Below are 23,469 nucleotides of genomic sequence, written 5' to 3' on the forward strand. Positions count from 1 at the left end.
TTTCTTCCCCCACAAAGAAAGAAGAGCTGGCCAGTAGTTTTATAAGCAATGACCTGAGAAAGGTACATGTTAACTTAGTTCCTAACAGTGATACATTTCCAACCCAGAGTGACAGAAATTCAGTTAAGAAAATGAGACAAACTCAAATGTGAAATTTTATAGACATACACAGTTGAAAGTCAGTGTAGTGAAATAATTAGGAGTTTAAGTTATGAATCTACTTGGATTCACATACTGGTACCACACTTGCTAGTATAACTTAGGGGAAGTTGTTTAACCTATATGTCCTCAGTTTCCCCATCTGCAGGTTGGGGAAAATACTTTCCTCATAAAGTTATTAAAAGGGGATATATACATATATATGTAAAATGTATGTTACGTATTTATGTGTTATAATAGATATATATATCTCATAACAAATCGGCAAGTATCTTTTTTCTTTTAAAAATTTATTTTTATACAGCAGGTTCTTATTAGTTATCCATTTTACACATATTAGTATATATATGTCAATCCCAATTGCCCAATTCATCCCACCACCACTACCCCCCAACCCCCGCTTTCCCCCCTTGGTGTCCATATGTTTGTTCTCTGCATCTGTGTCTCAATTTATGCCCTACAAACCGGTTCATCTGTACCATTTTTCTAGATTCCACATATATGTGTTAATATACGATATTTGTTTTTCTCTTTCTGACTTACTTCACCCTGTATCACAGTCTCTAGATCCATCCACGTCTCTACAAATGACCCAATTTCGTTCCTTTTTATGGCTGAATATTCCATTGTATATATGTACCACATCTTTTTTTGGCAAGTATCTTTATAAATAGTGCGTGCTCAGCCATGCACACTGTAAATAGCCTTTACCAAAAGTTTTGACCACAACCATAATTAACATCACTCAGTGAATTGTGATTTTTTTTTAAGCCATGAAAATTATTTGATGTGTTTGGCTTAATTGTTTTTATGTGTCTCCAAGAACGAAACAGTTTTAACAGCTGTAACCAGTGGTACTGATGGATCCATCCAATGTTGTCTTTATTATATTTGATTATAGTTTGATAGTATTGCATTGTCATACTAGAAAAGCTAAAGAAACAAAATATTTTTAGTTTTGCTGAAGACTAGCCTTATTTATGGACAGCTTTCCAACAAGCAATTATTAACTTTTATCAGGTATCGTCTGTTTCAGGAACATGACAGTATGTTTACATGTCAAGTTGTGTTTAATTCTATGACATTTCTAAATTGGTTTGTTTAAATAAATTCAGCAAATGGAAATATGTTATATATTTATATTAAATATATTAATAGATTTAAATTGCTTAGGACAGTTCTTGGCACATAGTAAATAATAGATGTTAGTTATTAATGTAATTGCAAGATTTGGGCTTGCATTTGATGTATATTATTTGATTTATATATGTGTTAGCAGAAGTAATGTCAATGATGGTCATGATAGCAAACAAATTATTAGAAATATAATATGAATGCTTGTTCCATAGGCATCAGGTACATAACCTAAAATAATATATATTTATTAAATATTAAGTGTATAAATTTATTTAATAAATTATTAAAATGCACAAATAAGAACTCAAACTAAGACCTTAAAATTGTACTACCTCACTGTTTCTCTTCACTGCCATTAAGAGGTAGCATAAGATGAAATATTAACACCTAAAAGTCTCTGAAGACTTGATACTTTTCTTGATGAATTCTGTGACTATAGTAATGGGTAGCATATTTCCCATTAAGTAGCATATATATTCTGTAAGAACCTGTTACCTTCATGTTTCTGCCTTGAGCGGAATACCCCTTACCAAACCATTCTACTTTGCCCTTTCTTAAAGACTTACATGGTTAAAACTCAGTCTTCTTTACTCCTTCTTTCTCCTGTGGCTTTAGTTTCTGATATTAGGAGCACAGTCTGATTAAATTAATCCTTACTAAAGTGTGGGTGATGGGTGGCCATCTCAACAGTTAATTCAAGTGAACCTCTTGCTTTGTAAAGTTGCAGGCAGTGTAGTAGGATCTATTTGAGGAATATGGAGTTTCTCCCCCATTCTTCCTAAGAATTGAGGGAGAATTCTGCATAGAATTGAAAGAGGCCACAAAAAAGATCTGTAACCACAGCAAGGCCACTCCTGACCAGAGTCCTGTTTTTGATGGGCTCTGGCAGGTGACTGCCCCTTGGAAGTGGAATCAGCATAACTGGGCTGTCAGCAGAATTGCACCTACACCTAATAGCGATATCTGTAAAATTAATTCCTGGGCAGTAGATATAGTGTGTACATTTAAAATGGCCCCTTTATATGACACCATTTCCTTAGGTGGATCTACAGTGTCATTTGCAGGCTTTTTCTCTGCTTATACCTTAAAATCTAGTGTTCTCTCTTCCATCCTTTCTTCCCCCTCTTCTTGGAGCAATGGTTTTAGCTATATGTGATTCCAAATGTCCAGCCCAGATTTTCTCTATGCCCCCGACCTGTGAGTCCAGTGGTCTACTGAACATTACATCCACAGGCATTCATTCCTCCCATCCTCTCTTCCAAATCTCATGCCTACTGGATAATAAGTTTACTCTAAGAAAGAAAATATATCCAGCTTAAAGCAGGGAAGGAAGGTAGAGTCCAAAGGGACATGAGATCTTGATAATGGTATAGTATCTACTCAAATACTCAAAACAAAGTTTAAGACAGCAATAGGGTAAATAAACATGATTATGGGACTTAGGTTAAAAATAGATACTCTAATTATACACTAAAAATTTATGATTTGTAATCCATCAGAAGTAAATTCACTATCCAATGAAATGTAGTAATGAGGACAGGGCAAATAAATAGAAAGTGCAGTACAAAAGAAGGTGTTAAACTAAAGGGCTAATGTAGCAGTAATTAAAGTGAATGTAAATGGGTTAAACCTAACAAAATAGTTTTTTTAAATATTTTAATTATATTCAATTAAATTATATATATATTACATTGAATTATAAATACAAGGTCCAACAATAAAACTATGACAAGAAGTCTACCAGTAAATATGAACTAAAACAAGCTGGGGTAGCAATTTTAATACACAACAAAATAGAATTTAAGGCCAAACAAAAAAAAATAAGGGAAAATGAGTGGTGTATACTGGTAAAAGGAACAATAGAACAACAAGATATGTCCATCACGAATGTACATGTCTCCTAACATTACAATCTAAAAATAAACCAAGCAACAACAAACAACAGTACAGGGAAATAGATAAATTGTAACTGGATATGTTAAAACCCTCTGAGAAACTAATGAATGCAGCAGAGAAAAAAAATAGGCAGATAAATGCCTAAATAATAAGTTTGAACTACTAAATTTATGTAGAATTACTTGACACATGGAGAATACACATTTCCTAGCACATATGGAATATTTACAGGAGTAGATTATGTATCAGGCTCCAAAGGAAACCTTAATAAATTCCAAAAGATGATGTTCTTTGACCATAATGCAAATGTTCTTAGCAGTTTTATTCATAGTAACACAAAACTGGAAACAAGCCAAATGCTCGTCAGCAAGTAAATGGAAAAAAGGTTGTAATATATTCCAACAATGAATATGTTTCAGCAATAACAAAAAAAAAAAACTGACACATACAACTACATAGATGAATCTCTGAGCAGATGAAGCCATACACAAGAGTACATTATATACAATTTCATTTATATGAAATCCCATAACAGTTACAACTAATCTATAGCGGCTGTCTAGAACTACAGGGTTGGGGCCAGGAGCAAAGGAGCCCAAGGGAACTTTTTAAGAGTATGTAAATATCCATGACCTAGTATTCCCACTCTGAGTTGCATAGATGAAAGAAATACATATAATGTGCACTAAAAGACAGCTATAAGAATATTCTTAGCAGGATTCTTAGGGCCACAACAAATAACCAAAATATGCATGAAAAGTGGAATATTTAAGTTGTATAAGCTTTGACACAAATAACACACCTGTGAAAAAATCACCACAGTTATGATAGTGAACTTATTTATCACTGCTCAAAATTTCCTCATGCCCTTTGAAACCTTTCCAGTTCCATCCCTGCCTTCTAGCCCTGTCCCTAAACTACTGATCTGCTTTCTGTCTCTATAGATTAGTTTACCTTTTCTACAGTTTTATATAATGGAATCATACATTTTGTCTGACTTCTTTCACTCTGCAGTGAACTGAATGTGTTTATGCCAAAATCATATGTTGTAGCTCTAACTCTCAGTGTGATGGTATTTAGAGGTGGAGCCTTTGGGAGGTAATTAGGTTTAGATGAGGTCATGAGGGTGGGGCCCACATGATAGGATTAGTGTCCTTAGAAGAAGAGGAAGAGAGACCAGAGTTCTCTCTCTCCCCCCACCATATGAAGACACAGCAAAAAGGTGGCCATCTGCATGCCAGGGAGAGGGTTCTCACCAGGAACCAAACCTGCTGACACTTTGATCTTGGACTTCTCAGTCTCCAAAACTGTCGGAAATAAATGTGTATTGTTTAAGCCACCCAGTCTGTGGCATTTTGTTACAGCAGCCCAAAGCTGACTAAGACACACTCAGAATAATTATTCTGAGATTCATCCCAGTTGCTACCTGTATCATTAATTCATTTCTTTTTATTACTAAGTAGTATTCCATATACTACAGTCTTTATTCATTTATCTTTTGATGGACCTGCAAATGTAGATTTTCATCTCTGGTGTAGTGATTTTTATTTTCTCTTTTACGCATTATTTTTCAAATACCAATCAATAGAAGTATTTTAATTCCATTATTTGTAGTGCATATTTTCTGACTGTTAGCTTCAATTACACCATTTCTACAAATGGCCATTTGGGAATTTAGGCCTCATTCACTATTAGTCCATGTGTTTCTGGAGGTGTGGAAGCCAGAGCATATGACTCAGACGTAAGTCATTCAGCACTTGGTATTGACCCATCTACTGTGATTCTTTTGGAAATGGGCATTTGACCAAACCAAAACGAATGGAATTACCCATGATTTTGCTAACATTTTATTGACTTAAACTGAGAGAGAATGTAAGTTTATATTTGTGGCAGCCATCTTCCCACCATAAAAAGAGGTCCTATTAAGAATGGAGTCAGGACAGAGTTAGGCAGATCATTGAGGTAGGAAATTGGGTCACAGAGATATTGTTGGAGACCTGGTCCAACTGCATCTGAAAAGACAATAAAGATAACCAAAGTGGAAGCAACTTGAGCTATATCTGAGTGGTTGTGTGAACTTTTGAACAGGGACTAGACCTTTTATGTAGTCTAGCCAAGCTCATGAAGTCATGTGAAGGGCAGTGTGGGCCACTCAGTCCAAGTCTTGGAAGTTAGCAGTTTTAAGTGTAAGACAACTGGTTAAACTGACTGTCTTGTGCTGAGTAAGGAAACAGGGTGAGAGACCTGGTTTTGAAAAATTCAACTTGTTAGAGCCTTTAGGAAGGTCAAACAAGAATGAGAAAGTTTTAAGGTGGATCTGTTCTCTCTGCAAGCGGATCAGAGAATATTATTTTAGTATAACGATCCTTTCTACCTGCAGTCTGAAGTCTGAGACAGCTGCTACTACAGTAGCTGGATTGGCAAGCGTTAGCAAGCCAAAGTCTCTGCCCCAAACTAACATTGACTGAAGCAAAAGCAGAGGTGGGAGACCTAGCAAGAATGGTAGATGAGGAAATTGTAACCTAGTATCTCAGGTCCTTTTCACATTCTTCCATTTAAGCCGACATTGCCCGAGGCAGGGACAAATTACTCCTATTGAGAAGATGCAGTCCAGAGGCACAAATACTAAGGAAAAGGACATTCAGCTCAGGGCCAAAGAGATTGGCGGTGCATTGTGGCTGTATTAGGTTCCTGGGGCTGCTGTAACAACATACATAAACTTGGATGGTTAAAACAACAGAAATGTATTGTCTCACAGTTCCAGAGACTAGAAGTTTGAAATCAAGCTGTTGGCAAGGTTGATTCCTCTGGAAGCACTAAAAGAAAATCTGTTTCATAACTTCCTCCTAGCTTCTGACAGTTGTTGGCAATCCTTTAGAAGACAGAAAATCCAAGGATGATTTCCAGATTTAAAGATCGACTCTTCTTGATATCTCTATCCCTTGATATAGAGTGAATGGAAATAGATTGAAAGTATATCAAGAGTTTAAATAAATTTTATTATTAGAGAAATCCCAAGCCTTACAAACAAGAGGCTAGGGTTGCTCAAACCTTAAAATAGCCCTCAGGCTCCAGAACCTGAAGTTAAAGTACACTGATAAAGAATTACAAGAGGCATCTCAGATGTGGTCATGGAAAACAATCATGTTAACTCAATAGATTGGATTGTCAAAGCAATCTCGTACAAATCATAGATCTTACTTTACACCAACCTTTATATGAAAAGATATAAGCAAACACCAAGTATAGGTAAGAATCCATAAATTTCAGGTTTGCCTACAATAAGAAAAACAGATGGGTCAGAAATATCCTACTAAAACATTTTGTAGGTAGGGAATCCCTGTGTGCAAGGAGATGTGGTGGAAGTCATTCTTTCCTGTTGTCTCCACTAGGGAAGAAGTGGTTTATTGACCTGTGATTAACCATTTTCTCCTCAACAGTGGAAGAAAGATCCTTCCAGAGAGCAGATCTAGAACAGCCAGACTCGTTGACAAAGGAACTGCATTTCACTTCTAGACTGAGGGGTCCTTGCCTTATACTTCACATAAGATACAATGTAAGTTATATACCAGAAACTGTGTTGTTTTCCTTCCCCAATGGCAGCCTAGGAAAAAAAGTGTGTTTTAGATGTTTGGGGATTCATTAAACTTACTATTTAGCATTAGTTTTCTAGGCCAAGAGGAGTTAGAGAGAAGTCTGACTGAGATGACTGTGCACTAAACAGATATTTTGGGCTTTGAGCTGTATCTGTAAATGAATGGGACTTTAAGTGTTATTGCTTTGGGAAGGTAGAGGAGAGTGTGTTTTCATTGGGACATAGCATAGGTTTATTACGGAGGCAGAGATATTTTTGAAGGTGATTGAATGGGAAGATGGGGTAGACAAATGAATGGATATTTCCTTGGTTGTGTTTGCTTGCTATTCAACACAAATTCACCGTTTCTAGTACTGCCATTTGGAGATTCGTTCAGGGATGCGCTATTAGAGGGAAGAAAGTGATCCACGCTGAAAGAAATAAGTGTATTTCATCCCCTGGACTATAGCCATTTGTAGCCATGAGTTCAGGAATTTGTATGTGACAGAATAAGTAAGATGCTAGAACTTCCCAAAATCTCTTCCTCTTTTCCATTGGATTTGACTGAGAGACAATCTAAGTCTGGAGTTAGAGCAGCCACCTCCAAAGAGAAGGCATGGAATCTGGCAGTAAAGGAGCATGATAAGTGAACAGAATCGAACAGAAAGAATCTGGGTCCAGGTGACATCATTTGGTCCTCAGTCAAGATGCAGTAGAACCCCAAAACTGGATTTTTTAGATACATGAAGCAATTATTTTCCTTTTGTTCTTAAACCCCCTGGATTGGATATCCTGTTATATGAAATTAAATAAAACCCACTGATATAGTTTTTTAAACATTTAAATACATTTTCAATGTTTTGTAATCCAAGAAAAACTTTTTTCAGAGCAACATGTTTTTCTGGAGTCAAGTCTGACATTAATCAAAGACAGATTGGAATGGATAAAATTGCTCAACAGGAGGGAATATAAGGATTATTTTGCACATTTTCTGGGTTTTATACCCTCTTTTAAAAATCTGCAAAAAAAATGTCTGATTAATATGCCTTTAAAAGTCCTACATGATCCTCCTCCTGGCTTAATCTCCTGTCTCTCTCCACCTCACCCATTTCACTCCATCTCTACCAGCCTTCTTGCTGAGCTCCCACCCCAGAGCCTTTGCACTTCCCATTCTCTCTGCCTAGAAACACTTCTTCCACGTATCCACATGGGTTCCAAAAGTCATTTAGATTTCTTCTCAAACAAAACTGAACACCAAAAACAATGAAAAATTGAAGAATGCATAAGTGTAAAGACCTATAAAAGAGGTAACAATTGATTATAGGCCAGACCATAATAAATGGAAAACTAAGTTCTTGAAAGAAAATTATTAAAAATGAAAAATGGAAATTAATTACCATGGAGGCCATGTCTTCGAAGTCCACAGTTTAGGACACTGCCTGCCTAGAATGTATGTCCCTAGGGTCAGAATATACAAGGGTAACTGTGGGAGGTTGTGGAAATTTCAGGGACCAGAGTAAATATATTATGATTCTATAAAATATGTTCTTTTAATAATTCTCTCCTCTGCATAATGCTTTCTTCTTTTTGGTATCTTTTGTTTTGATCGGTATTCCTTTGTCCTTAGTTATCTTCCTTCCAAGTTAGCTTATATATGGGATCACATCTAGGAACACTCCTGAGAAGAAGGTCTTTGAAAATCTTGAATAGCCAGAGATGACTGAGGTGTAGCTCAGAGGATAGGGTCTGTGAGGTAGACAACATTTTACTTGCTACTTTTAGGCATAGCTGGAATGATGAGACATACAAATGTAGGCCCAAGTTTCCATGCAGTGGCAAGTAGGAAAGGAGCAAGTAGTCTCTACTCATGCCTTTAAGCAGAAAAAGGCAAAAAAGCCCTTGAGGCTTATACATAGTTTAGAGCTAGGGCATGGGTGGACAGCAGAGGTAGTTATTGAAGTTCTGAAAGCATGCAGACACATTTTGAAGATAGATTTTTTTTTTTCATTCTGTGGTCAGCATTGCTCCTGGCTGGTATGGATGGGATCAGGGATGAACAGGAGCCAGAGGTAATTTTCCTTTTCTTTTTTAAATTTATTTTATTGAAGTATAGTTGATTTACAATGTTGTGTTAATTTCTACTGTACAGCGAAGTGTTCAGTTATACTTATATATATTCTTTTTCATATTCTTTTTCATTATGGTTTATCACAGGATAGTGAATAATTCCCTGTGCTATACAGTGGGACCTTATTGTTTATCTATTTTACATATAGTAGTTCGTATCTGTTAATCCCAAACTCCTAATTTATCCCCCACCCCCCACCCCTGCTTTCCCCTTTGGTAACCATAAGTTTGTTTCCTATGTCTGTGAGTCTGTTTCTGTTTTGTAAATAAATTCCTTTGTATTATTTTTTTAGATTCCACATGTCAGTGATTTCATATGATATTTGTCTTTGTCTGACTTACTTCACTTAGTACGATAATCTCTAGGTCCATCCATGTTGCTGCAAATGGCATTATTTAATTCTTTTTTATGGCTGAGTGATATTTCATTGTTTATATGTGCCACTTCTTCTTTATCCATTCATCTGTCAATGGACATCTAGGTTGTTTCCATGTCTTGGCTGTTGTGAATCAGAGACAATTTTTAAATGACTCAGCAAGAGGAAACTCAAGCACCTTTGTGGTGGCTTGAGTACTTTCCAAATTAAATGTTTGGTGAAAACAGAGAAGTTGAGTCAATCAAGCCACAGTTATTGAATAGAGAGACACTGAGTCCCCTATCTTTAGATCCTACTGCATTTCCCAGTCTCAGAAGATCTAGAACAGGGGTTGACTGTGCTGTTGCTAACATTAAGAACAGTGCTACTAGTATTTCTTTGTATTCTCATAAACCCCTTTATTGAAGGTACATTAGTGATTGTGCATGTGACCTTAAATAGCCTGACCGATACAAGTACTCAAAATCCACTTAGTAATAAACAATTTGTAATGGGCCATAGGTCCTTTAAGTTCATATGCTTCAGAAACCTAGGTGATTAGATGGAATTTAAATAATTCTATTTTTTCTATCTATAATACCTATATTTATTATTCAGTAAGTTGTTTGCTAAATATATTTAAATTAAGAAAATATTTATTTAGGTAATAATAATTATCATTTATTGACAGAAACTATTCTAGGAGTCTAAGTACATTTCTCATGTGATCCTCACATCTAAATAGATCAGATTATAATTTCTATTTTTAAAATGATAGATTGAGGTTTAGAGAGGTTAAGGAAAATATCCAAGGAAACAGCTAATGGAAAACTAAGGACTTGAACTCAGATGTATCTGACTTTGAAATTTGTTCATTCCACTAGGCTGTTCTCCCTCAATTACATGTTCCCAGTTTATTGGTGAGCACTTGTTTTTTAAACAAATATTTATGTGCATAATAATAGGTGTCATATATTGAACATCAACTACATGCCAGGTATTGTCTTAAACTAATATTCTTGTCAGGTTTACTTCATAGTGTAAAAACAGACATTTAATGAAGAATTAATTGCAATAATATCTGAAAGAGTACATATATTTAAACAATTGATCTCAAAAGGTTCATGCTATGGGAGGCATGAGAAAATAGAGCCTAACTCAGAAGGAGTAGAAGCAAGTAGTCTATAGTCACTCTTTCATGTGCCCATTGGGTGGAATGATAGGTAGAATGGCATATATTAGTTACATTATTTATCTCTCTCTCTTCAAGAATGCAATTCAAGTAATTTCCATGTAACTAGAATGAAATTTCAGTGTACTGCAAACATGCAACAAAAGTATTAAGTGTATTCCTTTTGCCCTCAAGAGTCACTTTTTAGCACAATGCCCACAGTACTCTTATATGATGGAGTGGAAACAGCTTTTTATACACTATGTCATTTAGTCCTCAGAACATCTCTATTATGTAAGTAGGCATTAGTTCCATTTTACAGGTGAAGGACACACAGCGTTCAGAGAACTGGCACTTGCCCAAATGTGCAACCATACAATGAACTGTTTTTTAAAAAGTAGGTTAAATATGAGTAAATAAGTGTGTGGATCAGCTGAGTGTCTTCTCCAGTTAGTTATGAGTTCCCTGCTATAGTGATTGTGGTAGGCTGAATAATGGCCCCCAAAAGATGTCCATGTCCTTATCCCTGTAATGCGTAAAGATGTCACTTTATATGGCCAAGAGGGCGTTTATAGATATGATTAAATTAAGGATCTTTAGATGGAAGATTAGCCTAGCTTATCTGGATGGATCCAATATAATCACAAGGGCCCTTATGAGAGGGAGACAGGAAGGTCAGAAGCTGAAAAGGGATTAACAATGGAAGCAGAGGTGGTTGTGATATGCCAAGAAGTGCCACGAGCCAAGAAGTGCCAGCAGCCTTTAGAAACTGGAACAGGCAGAAACCTCCAGAAGGAAGATAGCCTTAGAAACACCTCGATTTTAGACCTTTGACCTCCAGAGCTGTGAAAGAATACATTTGTTTTAAACCACTATGTTTGTGGTAATTTGTTACAGCAGTAGTAAGAAACTTACAGTGATTTTGTCTTATACACCATGGGAATGGATAGAACTGGGGTTCAAAATCCGGATCTGTTTCTTTCCAAGAGTCCATTCCTTTTCAAACGTGATGCATTTTCCCTGCTTATATTTGTCCCTCTTGGGCAGTACAGTGTAAATATTGACAAATCCAAATGTTCAATTCCTCTTTTCAAAAATCTATCAGCAAACAAACACATCTGCTTTATGCTGTATGTCAAGTGGTATAATTAAAGTGTTTTTTTTTAAATCGAACATGATTTATTCAAGAAGAGGACTGAATTCCAACCTTGTAAGATATACTCAAGAGTATTGTCATAAGAATGTAAAAAAACATATCCTTTGATACTGTAATCAATAAATTCAATGTTAAAATGGATGAAATGAGCCATGAGTAGATATAAACTAGATTTAATGATATGTTGCTAAAGATATGTTGCTATTGAACAAAGTTGTCTTCAGAACCAAATAAAAAGTAAAGGGTATCTTAAAAACTTTTATCTTGATAAATAGGTCAGATCCTCAGAAAGATGTGACTGTAGGCTAATTGATCAGGGACCAGTGCTGATTTGCTCAACCATATATTGATACCTTCAAATCCTAGCTGTTAGAGACAAGTAAAAGGCATTCAACAAATATTTTTGAGTGGTTGAATAAAATTGCTCTATTAGATGTTTAAAAGTACTTAATACTACAAAATAATCAAACTATGACATTGATGCAAAAATAGATACACGAATCAGTGAAGAAGATAAAAAATCACAACCCATACTCTAGTATAAAAGTAACAATGCTATGAACTACTAATGCTTACTGTGAGCCAAGCACTGTGCTTTAAATGCATTATGTAATTTAATACAATAAGCTATTGCTATTTTGCTATTTTCATCTTTCCCTCTCAAGGAAGCTAAGATTTGAAGAGGTCAAAGTGGTAAAAATAGGTTTTCTGTGATGCCAAAGCCTATGTGTTCATTTACTCTGTGAAACTGACTTTAATAATCTAAAATGTGATAAAGTTGGCATTTAAGTTTCATAAGGAAAACTAATTTTTAAATATATGATATTGGGATGACTGTTTAAAACCCTTTGTCATGTCATTTATCAAAATTAATTTCATATGCAATAAAATCACCAAGTTAAAAACAACTTGATGGATTTTATTATCCAAAAATTATATTTTTATACTCTAAGAACATCTTAAATAAAAATCAAACCTGGAAGAATATTTGAAATATATAATGTATAATATGCTTACATATTATGTATTTATACATTGTATAAAGTTGAAAGTTTACTCGAATATTTAAAGCACTCTTGTAAATAAAAAAGAAAAGCATATGGGATTTCCCTGGTGGTCCAGTGGTTAAAACTCCGTGCTCCCAATGGAGGGGGCCCAGGTGCAATCCCTGGTCAGACAACTAGATCCCGTATGCCACAACTAAAGATCCCACATGCTGCAATGAAGACCCAGCACAGCCAAAATAAATAAATATTTTTTAAAAAAAAAAGAAAAGCATAATCCCTTCAGTAGAAAATGAATGGATAATATCCCCCAAAGATACAAAACAAATATAAAAAATATTTAACCTCAGCAGTAATCAACAAGTACCAAAAAAATACAGTGAAGTCTTCCTCCCAATCAAATTGGCCAAGATTTAAGAAATGGTAACACAAAATATTGCAGAAATGGAAGGAACATAGCATTCCTCCCATGAATGCTAACAGAAATGTAAATGGATACAGCCTTTTAGAGGGAATAATTAGAAACTGGGAGCGTAAGATTTAAAATACGCATGCTCTTTGATCCACCAATTCTATTTCTGTGAATTAGTCCTAGAAAAATAGATATATAAGAATATAAATACAAAGAACATCATTTCAGGATTGTTTATGATCTTGAAAAATTGAAAATAATGTTCATTTACTGAAAAGATGTTTACAGTATAGTATTAGGTGGAAAAAGTAAATTTTAAAAAGCTTTGTATAATAGGACTCATTAAAATGTATAATTACTTTTAAATATATCATGAGTATATTTATATTTATCCTGATTCATGGGGAAAAGTACTTTATATTAGCTGACAAAACTTTAAGAGATTCATCTCTGAGTGCATAGGACTGTAGTTGATTTTTATTTTCCATGATTTTACTTATCTTTATTTATAATTTTAAACATAAATAGATACTGTTTTCTGATAATAATAAAAGAAGAAAAACCAAAACTGATAAAAAGGTTACACTCACCTCCACTCCAAATCTGATTATGTACTTACTACCCAGCTTAAGAAATCTCTACTGACTCATTTACTGCATAAATATCCAAACACTTTATCTTGGCACCCAAAGTTGTTTCACATCTGGTCTTACAAATGATATTGACTTCATTATTCACCTCTGTATCCCATGCGTCCTCCTCTGAATACTTTTGGAAACTGCCAAGCCCTTTTTTTCCCCTCTGCTGAAGAACCTCTAACCTTATTTTTCCATAAAACGTCACCTCTTCTGTGAAGGCTTTCTTTCCCCCCTAAGAAGAGTAAGTGATCTCTCAGCTTTGCTCTTACAGCATATTTTTAAGTGACTTGTCTATTTTAAGTGACTTGTCTATTGTCTTCCTAGCTCCTGCCACTGAGAATCACATATTAGCAACATTCTAGGTAAATGCAAGTACATCCATGGTAGCTATGCTTTCCCTATCTCTTGGGAGTTCAAAGAGTTGGCCCTGGAGGATGCTGCAGATTAGATGAAATAAAGCGGAGATTTGTAAAAAAAAAAAAAAAAAAAAATCACAGCAAAGCCAATATAAGACCATCACAAATGTAATTAGGAATTTTTCACATGTAAACAGAGTTTATACAATATAATTAATTGTATTTTTTCACTCAAATTAGTGAAATTCAAAATGACAATTTTAAGCTCTTTCTAAAACAGTAGCTCACAGGAGCTTGTGCTAAGGGGAAATGTAACAAAAAGTAGATAGATTGATGGAAGGATGGATGGATGGCTAGATGATAGATAGATAGAAAGAAAGAAAGGTAGATAGATATGAGAGATAATAGTGTGCCATTCTTCTTGATTACGGATTCATGAAACTATGGGCATATACTATTCTGAAAATACATTAAAATAATCCATTTCAAACTCTTTTCCTGGATAACTTTTGAATGTTTGGGGGATGGCGATTTGTTTTCAAATATTTAGCAAGCTAGCTCAGATCGGTTGGTAGTGGATGACTAGAGTCCTACGCTGGCTCATCCCTAATCAGCAGAAAGGAGGAGAATGATCAATGGTAATGGGCAAGGGACAAGGGATTGGCAGTATATGCCATCCCTGGGCATATCAACCTCTGAAACACTTTGATAACGGGAAATTAAGAGTTGCAGGACTGTATAAACTTTCTTCTTTTGCTTTTTCATTCCTTGATTCTTGTCTCTTCTTGCAGGGTCTATGTTCTTGGATAACATCCCCAAATGATGTTTTTTTTCATAGTCAATTCTATATAAATTCATGTTGATGATTAAAGTACCTTTAGTCTTTAGCTACTTCAACATAAATAAAAAGATTGGATTATCATGGTTCATTTTAATCAGTCAGTAGGTAAAATCACTTAAAGCAATTCATTTTGTGGCTGAATAAGCACAAACTATTTCTCTGCTATTGCTGTAGTTTGGCTACCAGCTTACACTAATGAGCCGTTTTAAGAATAAGAAATTTGGGAAGTTATTTGGCTGGGGTATGCAAAAATAAGATGTCATGCTAAGGCTTGTTAAAAGTTCCTCCATGACAAATTCAAAGATACACAATATTATTAACTGTATCTTGGCAGCTCATTTTCTTCTTTTATAAACAGTCCAAAAAGCTGCTCTGGTTTATTTAATTCCCAGAAAAGAAAAATTGGAACCATTTAGCCTGCTTAATATCAAAACCTACCTGACCCAAGGGAGAATCAGGAGGAATTTCACAGAACACTTTATTTTAGTTACATCATCCCATACACAAACTCTCTGACTGCAAATAATATAGAATTTTTTAAAAAGCCCTAATGCAAATTTTATAACATTCATTTCTTCTATAATTCCTTCCTTTAATGCTCTTTCTCTGATTCCTTTTCTTTTCTACCATCCTTTAGGAATTCTCAAGAATTAATGTCTTATTCTTTGCTCCTTTCCCGTAACATTTATTCTTTTCAGAAGCGCCTCCATTCTCATGGTATGAATTACAAACTTTGTATGGATTGATTGCTAAATGTTTACCATAAGTTCCAAACTCTGAATAATTTTCTGTAGATCAATCATGCTAATATCAAATACTAAACTCTTTCTTTACCGAAAGTGATGCCTTTAAAAAATATATTCATCCACTCATTCTCCATTATATTACTACCTATTATCTTTTACCAGAATCATAAAAGTGATCAAGTGCTAGTCATGTCCTGAACTCTTCCCCATCTCTGTCTAAACTTTTCTTAGTTTCACTTCAGCTCTTCTTTTAGGGCCCTGAAAAATTGTTCATTGAATAGTAAATATGAGAAGATGATGAGAATTACAATTTTAGAATCTCACTCTGGCAATAGTGTAGAAAATGGATAGTTGGAACATACCTTAAAGGTGATTTTAATTCTTCAGTGAAGTTAGGGGTGAGGGAGGAGAGGAAGGAGCAGGTCATAATTATGTGTTAGCATCTGTTAATGACTTTCTATGTTATCTCTTCCTGGGAACAATCATATTTAAAATGGCCCAAAACTGAAAGAAAGGAGGAAGAAAAGAAAATGCTTGCGCTGGCACCCATACAACTTGGTGTGTGGTATTCAATAAGTGTTTTCTGGTTAAATGAATAGCTAATGGATTGGATTAATGGTGAAAATTTAAGTCATCGTGGAGGGCTGGCAGGGGGCATATTTTTTCTCTAAAAGTGGCTTTCTCAGCACATCTCCATTTGCATCATGCACCTGGCAACGCAATTTACTTCTGGGATGGGTGCCCATCTCTTATCTTCCCTGACTAATCACATTTTACTCTTATCAGTCTTCTACGTCATTTTGATATTGTACACTTCTTAATAATTGCCATGTAGTAATTCTCTGTCATTTTGCTTGCACTTATCTTGCCTCCCCGCAAAGAGTATTTAAACTCCTTAATGTCAGAGACTGGATTTTCTGAATCAACCACAATACCTAACAGAGTCTCTGTACACTGGAGATCTAGATATGCTGGATGCCTTATTATGGAGTTCTAATTAAATATGTTAACAAATACTATGTTATGATAGAAGATATTCAGTTTATTCAGTTACAGGTGTTTCATTTTGAGTATGTTAGCCTGTTTTATTTTATTCTATCCTGTTTTTGTATTTAATTTGAAACATTTCTCACTTTATAGGAAAATTGCCTTTAGTTTCCAGGAAGCAAACATTTCCAGAAGATTAGTATTTCAATTCCTTTGTTGTCATTACACTATCTCTTCCCATGATTTTAGTTTCCAGATGTTGTTGTGTTTCTTCAACATCTGTGAATCTTGATATTTGGTTTTATTCATACGCAAAAGTCCTGGAATTGAAATGCATCTAGTACAGTCACAAACAGCTTTAATCGAATAATTTATTTAAGCCTTAATAAGAGTATTTCATCACTTGGGACTTAGTTATGACTAGTATAGAGTCTGAGAGTTAGTAAAGGAAATTAATCCGGTAGTTCCTTTGTGACAGGAGATATTGCATATTATTTTACAATTTATATAATATTAATTCTTTGGTATTAGGAAAGCACTTTCTTTTGAATTTTTATATTTTTCCAGTTTTATTGATATATAATTGACATATAACATTGTATTAGTTTAAGGTATACAGTATAATGATTTGATATATGAATATATTGTGAAATGATTACCACAGTAAATTTAGTTAGCATACATCACTTCACATAGTTACAATTTTTTTCTTGTCATGAGAACTTTTAAGATCTACTCTCTTACCAACTTTCAAATATGCAATACAGTATTTTTAACTATAGTCATCTTATACATTATATTACCAGAACTTAGTTATCTTATAACTGGAAGTTTCTTTTGAGTTTTAGAACTTACTTGTCATGAAGATAACTGTTCGCCTTCTTGTGAGTAAAGACTTTGCTTTAAAGTCACGCCACCTTTGCAAGCTGGATCCTGAGCCCCTGGCTTCCTCAGAAAGTAGGAGTGGTGGTATCTGTCTCTCTGGGCACGAAGACGACGGGAGAACACATGAGGAAGGCGCACTCTGAGTTCACCTTTAAGACAGCTCAAGGTTATCTACTCCCTTTTGAGGAACTTTACAGAACAAACAGCTCTGCCTCTCTGGGTCTGTTCTAGACCTGTCATATAAAATATTGAAAATTTTTAATTACTTACTCTTTCTATTATGGAAAATATTTTCACCATGATAATTTCTATTTTAACACAGTTGGAACGCTAAAGGAAAGCAAAGATTATAAAATTTATTAAAGTTTGTGTGTTAGTATTCTATTACTGCCATAACATATTACCACCACTATAATGACGTAAAGCAACGGAAATTTCTTATCTTGCAGTTCTGTGGATCAGAAGTCGAACAGAAGCCTGAGTCTCACTGGGCTAAAATCAAGGTGTTGACAGGGCTGTGTTCCTGTCTGGGGATTCTAGGGAAGAATTCATTTCTTTGCCTTTTCCAGCTTTTAGAGGTCACTGCATTCCGTGCCTTGTGCTCCCCTTCCTCCATCCCCAAAGCCAGCAATGTTGGGTTAAGTCCTTCTCATGTTGCATCTCACCGATCCTTCTGTCTGTTGCATCTCTCTCATCACAGCCAAGAAAGGGTCTCCATTTTTGAAAGATTCACGTGATTATATTGGGCCCCCACATCTACAAGACACCGGCTTTGTTTTCACATATGAAACTTTAAAAATTATAGTTAACTGTACTAAAAAACCCCTACCTTCAATCTATTTCTGGTATTAAAAGATAGCAAGCTCGGGCTTCCCTGGTGGCGCAGTGGTTGAGAGTCCGCCTGCCGATGCAGGGGACGGGACGCGGGTTCGTGTCCCGGTCCGGGAAGATCCCACATGCCGCGGAGCGGCTAGGCCCGTGCGCCATGGCCGCTGATCTACGTCCGGAGCCTGTGCTCCGCAACGGGAGAGGCCACAACAGTGAAAGGCCCGCGTATGGCAAAAAAAAAAAAAAAAATAGATAGCAAACTCAGTCTCAAACCTGATCCCTTTCCTTGAAGTCTTCAAGCAAATACCTGAACATGATACTGCACATGTTATTCCTGGTCAAGGACTCTTGTGGAAGTTTGCCTGTAGTTCTGAAGATAGATTTAGGCTAAAAGTCCAAAGAAGACCACAGAGAGGAAGAAAGTAGAGTCAATGGAAGAAGCCAGGTGAAGTGTCGGTTCATAACATCAACACTTCATGACACTCAGAAGTTTACCTCAACTATGAATTTTACTCTGTTTTTTCTCTTGGCATAGATCAGCTAGTACTAGTAGAAATGTCTTTGCAATGTGGATGGCAGATATAATAGGAATTGGTGGCTTCAAAGGTGGAACTTTAGATTCCAGTTCTTCTTTATGTTTCTTGAAGCTAGTGCCGCTTCAAATTGCTCACCTGTACTATACACTATATAATACACTCATACTGAATAGTATATATATACTATATGCACTATATACCTCCTCTATAAAAACAATAAGAATAATAAAATGTACAACTCTTCAGGAGTACAAAATATTATGATGGGTAGCCAAATTTAATAACTACCATAGAGCACCATGTTTGAGTGAGGTATTAGATTAAGCACTTGATATTATCTAATTTAGTCCTCACAAAAAACTTATCAGGAAGACATTAGTTGTCTTCACTTTATAAAGGAGGAAATCAAGGCAACTTTCTCTAGGTCTCACAGCTAATAAGTGGCAGAGCCCAAATTGAATCCAGGTTTACTTGGCGCCAAAGTTTTTCCTCTTACATGCTAATCAGTGTGGTTACATTTAATAATAATGAAACTTCTAATAACACATTATTCCAAATTTCACTTTCAGGTCAGCTGGAACACTACTTAAGTTCTAATTTTTTTTGTCACTTTAGTCTTTCACATTTACTCTTTGGTATCTACTGAAATTTTAACTCAAAATCATCTGATGTGAGCAAATTTTTACTGAGCCTGAGAACAAAAGTGTGAAGGAAATTTCTAGTTAAATATTACAGGTGAATTCTTGTTTGCCCTCTCTGTTTCCAAAACTATTGTAAAGGAATAACAATGTATAAATTAGAAGGGCAAAAGGAATGGGAGATGATGTAACATAAAATATGTCAACAAATTTTTGAATATGGAAAGCTGACAGATGAATTGGTAACTGATTTAATCAAAGAAGAAAAAGCAGAAATCTGTTTTTGTAGAGAGAGATGTCAAATGACACAAGAGGATAAGTGTCATAGAACCATAAAGATTCAGGAATCAGAGACATTAGGTACCCAAGAAGATACAAAGATTGTTTGAAAGTCTCTTTAAGATGTAGTTAGGCATCTTGATTTCATCCTTACCTTTTGCTAGTATCTACCTTCCTGCATCCTGGTATTAAAAATAAATTTGTTGTCTGGAGAAATTGAATTCAACGGCACTAGACTTAGAGACATATACTAAAGATTTGATGATTAATTGAAAGTATACAGAGTGAACTGTGAGACCCCAACCCTCTTCCCATATTTAGCTTCAAGAATACTGACAGCTAAGCCTATGCCATCCATAACATGCATTCCTTAGTCAAAGATTGGAGCAGTACTTTCTGAGGAAACAGACCAGTCTAAATGGAAAACCTCACAGATACTATGATTTGAAGATCCTAAAACAAGCATCTACAATCACCACGTGATCTAACTGCCCAATCAACACATCTCACCCCTGGACATACAATATCCAGTCAGCATTTTAGGGCTTCATTCTTAAGTATGAATAAATAGCCAAGAAGGAGGAAGAGGCAAGATTTTCTATGACCTTTCGGTGCATATATATTGTGTTCTATTATGTTCATGTATCTCAAAGTGCTCTTATGAGCAAAACAAAAATATCATCAACACACCTGATGCAGACATTGAATGCCTGCCTGAAAGTTGATTATCTAGCTCATTCTGCACTGCGTTTCAAAGAATTGCTTCCTTGTACCTTCTTCCACCATCCACCATTCACTGTCAAGTCTACTCTTCCTCCCTTGGTGAGTACAGTAAATGTTTATTTTATTAATAACATTTTATTAAATGTTTATACTATTGGGTGGGCCAAAAAGTGCCTTCAGTTTTTAAATTAAAAATAAAAGACATTTTTCATTTCACCAAGAACTTTATTGAACAATGTATTCACTCTTTTGTTCTACTACCTTCTGCTATTTTTCAGGCAACTTCATAATTCCATCTTCCCAAAACTTTTTATCTTTTTGAGCAAGGAACTGTTCCAGGGAAGACTTTCAGTCTTCCAGGGAATTGAAATCTTTTCCCTTAAGAGAATTTTGTAAAGACCGAACTAAATTGAAAGCCAAAGGTACAATGTCTGGTGAATACGGCGGATGAATCAGAACTTCCCAGCCAAGCTGTAACAGTTTTTGCCTGGTCATCAAAGAAACATGCAGTCTTGTGTTATCCTGATGGAAGATTATGTGTTTTCTGTTGACTGATTCCGGACGCTTTTCATTGAGTGCCGCTTTCAGTTGGTCTAATTGGGAGCAGTACTTTTTGGAATTAATCGTTTGGTTTTCCGGAAGGAGCTCATAATAGAGGACTCCCTTCCAATCCCACCATATACACAACATCACCTTCTTTGGATGAAGACCGGCCTTTGGTGTGGTTGGTGGTGGTTCATTTCCCTTGCCCCGCGATCTCTTTCATTCCACATTGTTGTACAATATCCACTTTTCATCACCCGTCACAATTTGTTTTAAAAACGGAACGTTTTCATTACGTTTCATTAGAGAATTTTATGCGGAAACATGGTCAAGAAGGTTTTTTTCACTTATGTGGAACTCAAACATCAAAGCGATTCACATAACTAAGCTGGTGCAAATGATTTTCAGTGCTTGATTTGGATATTTTGAATATGTCGGCTATCTCCCGTGTGGTATAACACTGATTGTTCTCAATTATTGTTTCAATTTGATCGCTATCAACTTCAACTGGTCTACCCAACCAGCAAGAAATCTCCGGCATGAAACTTTGCAAACCACTTTTTTTTTTTTTTTTTTTTTTTTTTTTGCGGTACACGGGCCTCTCACTGTTGTGGCCTCTCCCATTGCGGAGCACAGGCTCCGGACGCGCAGGCTCAGCGGCCATGGCTCACGGGCCCAGCCGCTCCGCAGCATGTGGGATCTTCCCGGACCGGGGCACGAACCCGCGTCCCCTGCATCGGCAGGCGGACTCTCAACCACCGCGCCACCAGGGAAGCCCGCAAACCACTTTTGACACGTTTGATCAGTCACAGCACCTTCTCCATACACTGCACAAATCTTTTTGTGCATTTCAGTTGCATTTTTACCTTTCTTGAAATAATAAAGCATAATATGATGAAAATGTTGCTTTTTTTCTTCCATCTTCAGTATGAAAATGGCTACACAAAAATTCACCAATTTTGATGTCTTTTTTAAAATGCACACTGATATGACAGCTGTCACATACTATCTAACAAAATTGTTTCAAATGAAGTTAAAGACAACTAAGTGCTACTAGAGCCATCTTACGGAAAAAACGGAGCGAACCTTTTGGCCCACCCAATACATTTTACATTTATTCATTTTCAAATTGTTATATTTTAGTTATATAAACATTTTTATTGCTCAATTGATATATCTGTGAAAATCATATGTGTATTTTGGATTGGGAAAGAATGTATCATCATTTTCCCCATTAAATTAATGGGACTAGTTTTTCATTTAACAACTGTTTACTTAGCAACAGGGTTCTCAGAAATAAACTAAAACTGTTAATTGGGGGATAAGTGTATAATAAAGACATTTTCAGGTACCCAAGTACTCAAAAACTTTTCCTCCCAAACACCCCTTTTCAGGCTCCAGAAAATATTGAGGGTGAAAACAAAGAAATATGGGATTCAAGAAACAAGTGTTCCAACCCAGGGAAAGTGTAAGGAATTCCCAAGATGGTGTTGTAAAGAAGTCTTAGGATAGCTGTGGAGCATGCCTGGCTAGCTTCTGATCTTAGTTATAGCAGTCTCTGGTCTGTAGGTAATGTAACTCATAAACTAGTACCTCTTGTCTTGGCCAGATTTTGATGGCATTGCCTAGTTGAGTTCATCTCCTGCTGGCTGCAGACCCAAGAGGCACTTGCACGTCCTCTTACTGTCAACCCTAAGCCTCTGCAGGGGTTCTTGTGCCCCTTCCAGCCGACCCCATGGCAAGCCCTCTACTGTCAATGCTCACTCGTGTCATTCAAGCTGGAAAGCAGCTTGAGAACGTTAATCCCTAAGGTCCCTCTCTCTCCTATCTCATAGAACATCAAGGACGTACAAGAGCATTACACAAGGTAAACCCTTTCTACAACTTAAATAAGAGATTGGGGAACAGCCATGCTATTGCCCCCATGTTGACTTCACTTTTCTAAATCACCTATTCCTCTTTCTTAAACTAAGTCAGGGGCTGGAGGGCGAGGGGAAGTTGTCATACACTCATGCTTACCTTTCTTTCTTACTGACTCTTCCTGTTCTCCCCTGGGACCAGAAAATGGGCTTTTTGTTTGTTTTCCTTTCCCTGTGTCATATCTCCCTTCTGCTACTGAGCAGCAGCAAGCTTGGCTGCTTTTCTTTTATGGGGCAGAAGTGTCTCTGTACTACAGGAGAGCTCTATGAGACGGTCCTTCAAGCCCTTGATATTCTAATGGAGGAAATGAAGCAACTGAACAATTTTCTGTCTTGACTTGCTCTCTCCGCTGTAGTCTTGCTTCTTGACTAGATGCCTCTTTCTCCAGCCACTCCAGTGGTTGCTCAATGAGCTCACAGGAAAGTGGCCATGGTGACAAGGATAGAGGCTATGCATGGGCTCGACAACCTGAACTTCCTCTGACCAAGGCTGACCTGGCTACTGTTTCTCATTAAGTTCCTACCTATCAACAGCAAACAAACCATTATACTCTTGAT

General features: G+C 36.1%; 1 protein-coding gene across 2 annotated transcripts in view; it reads left to right on the forward strand.

Moving 5' to 3' along the window:
* The window catches only part of TMTC3 (transmembrane O-mannosyltransferase targeting cadherins 3), a 94,367-nt gene extending 72,031 nt beyond the window's left edge, over positions 1-22,336 (forward strand). Inside the window, exons 15-17 of one of the 2 annotated variants that reach the window (XM_049694268.1) lie at positions 6,633-6,748; positions 8,786-8,835; positions 17,409-17,439. In XM_049694268.1, the coding sequence (XP_049550225.1) occupies positions 6,633-6,748; positions 8,786-8,835; positions 17,409-17,424 (182 nt within the window). In that variant the 3' untranslated portion in view covers positions 17,425-17,439. Of the gene's footprint in view, positions 1-6,632; positions 6,749-8,785; positions 8,836-17,408 lie in introns of both variants that reach the window. The other variant, XM_049694267.1, reaches the window with a different exon arrangement.
* The last annotated feature ends 1,133 nt before the right edge of the window (positions 22,337-23,469 follow it).

Source organism: Orcinus orca, chromosome 11 (assembly GCF_937001465.1).
Source record: "Orcinus orca chromosome 11, mOrcOrc1.1, whole genome shotgun sequence".
NCBI classification, from domain to species: domain Eukaryota; kingdom Metazoa; phylum Chordata; class Mammalia; order Artiodactyla; family Delphinidae; genus Orcinus; species Orcinus orca.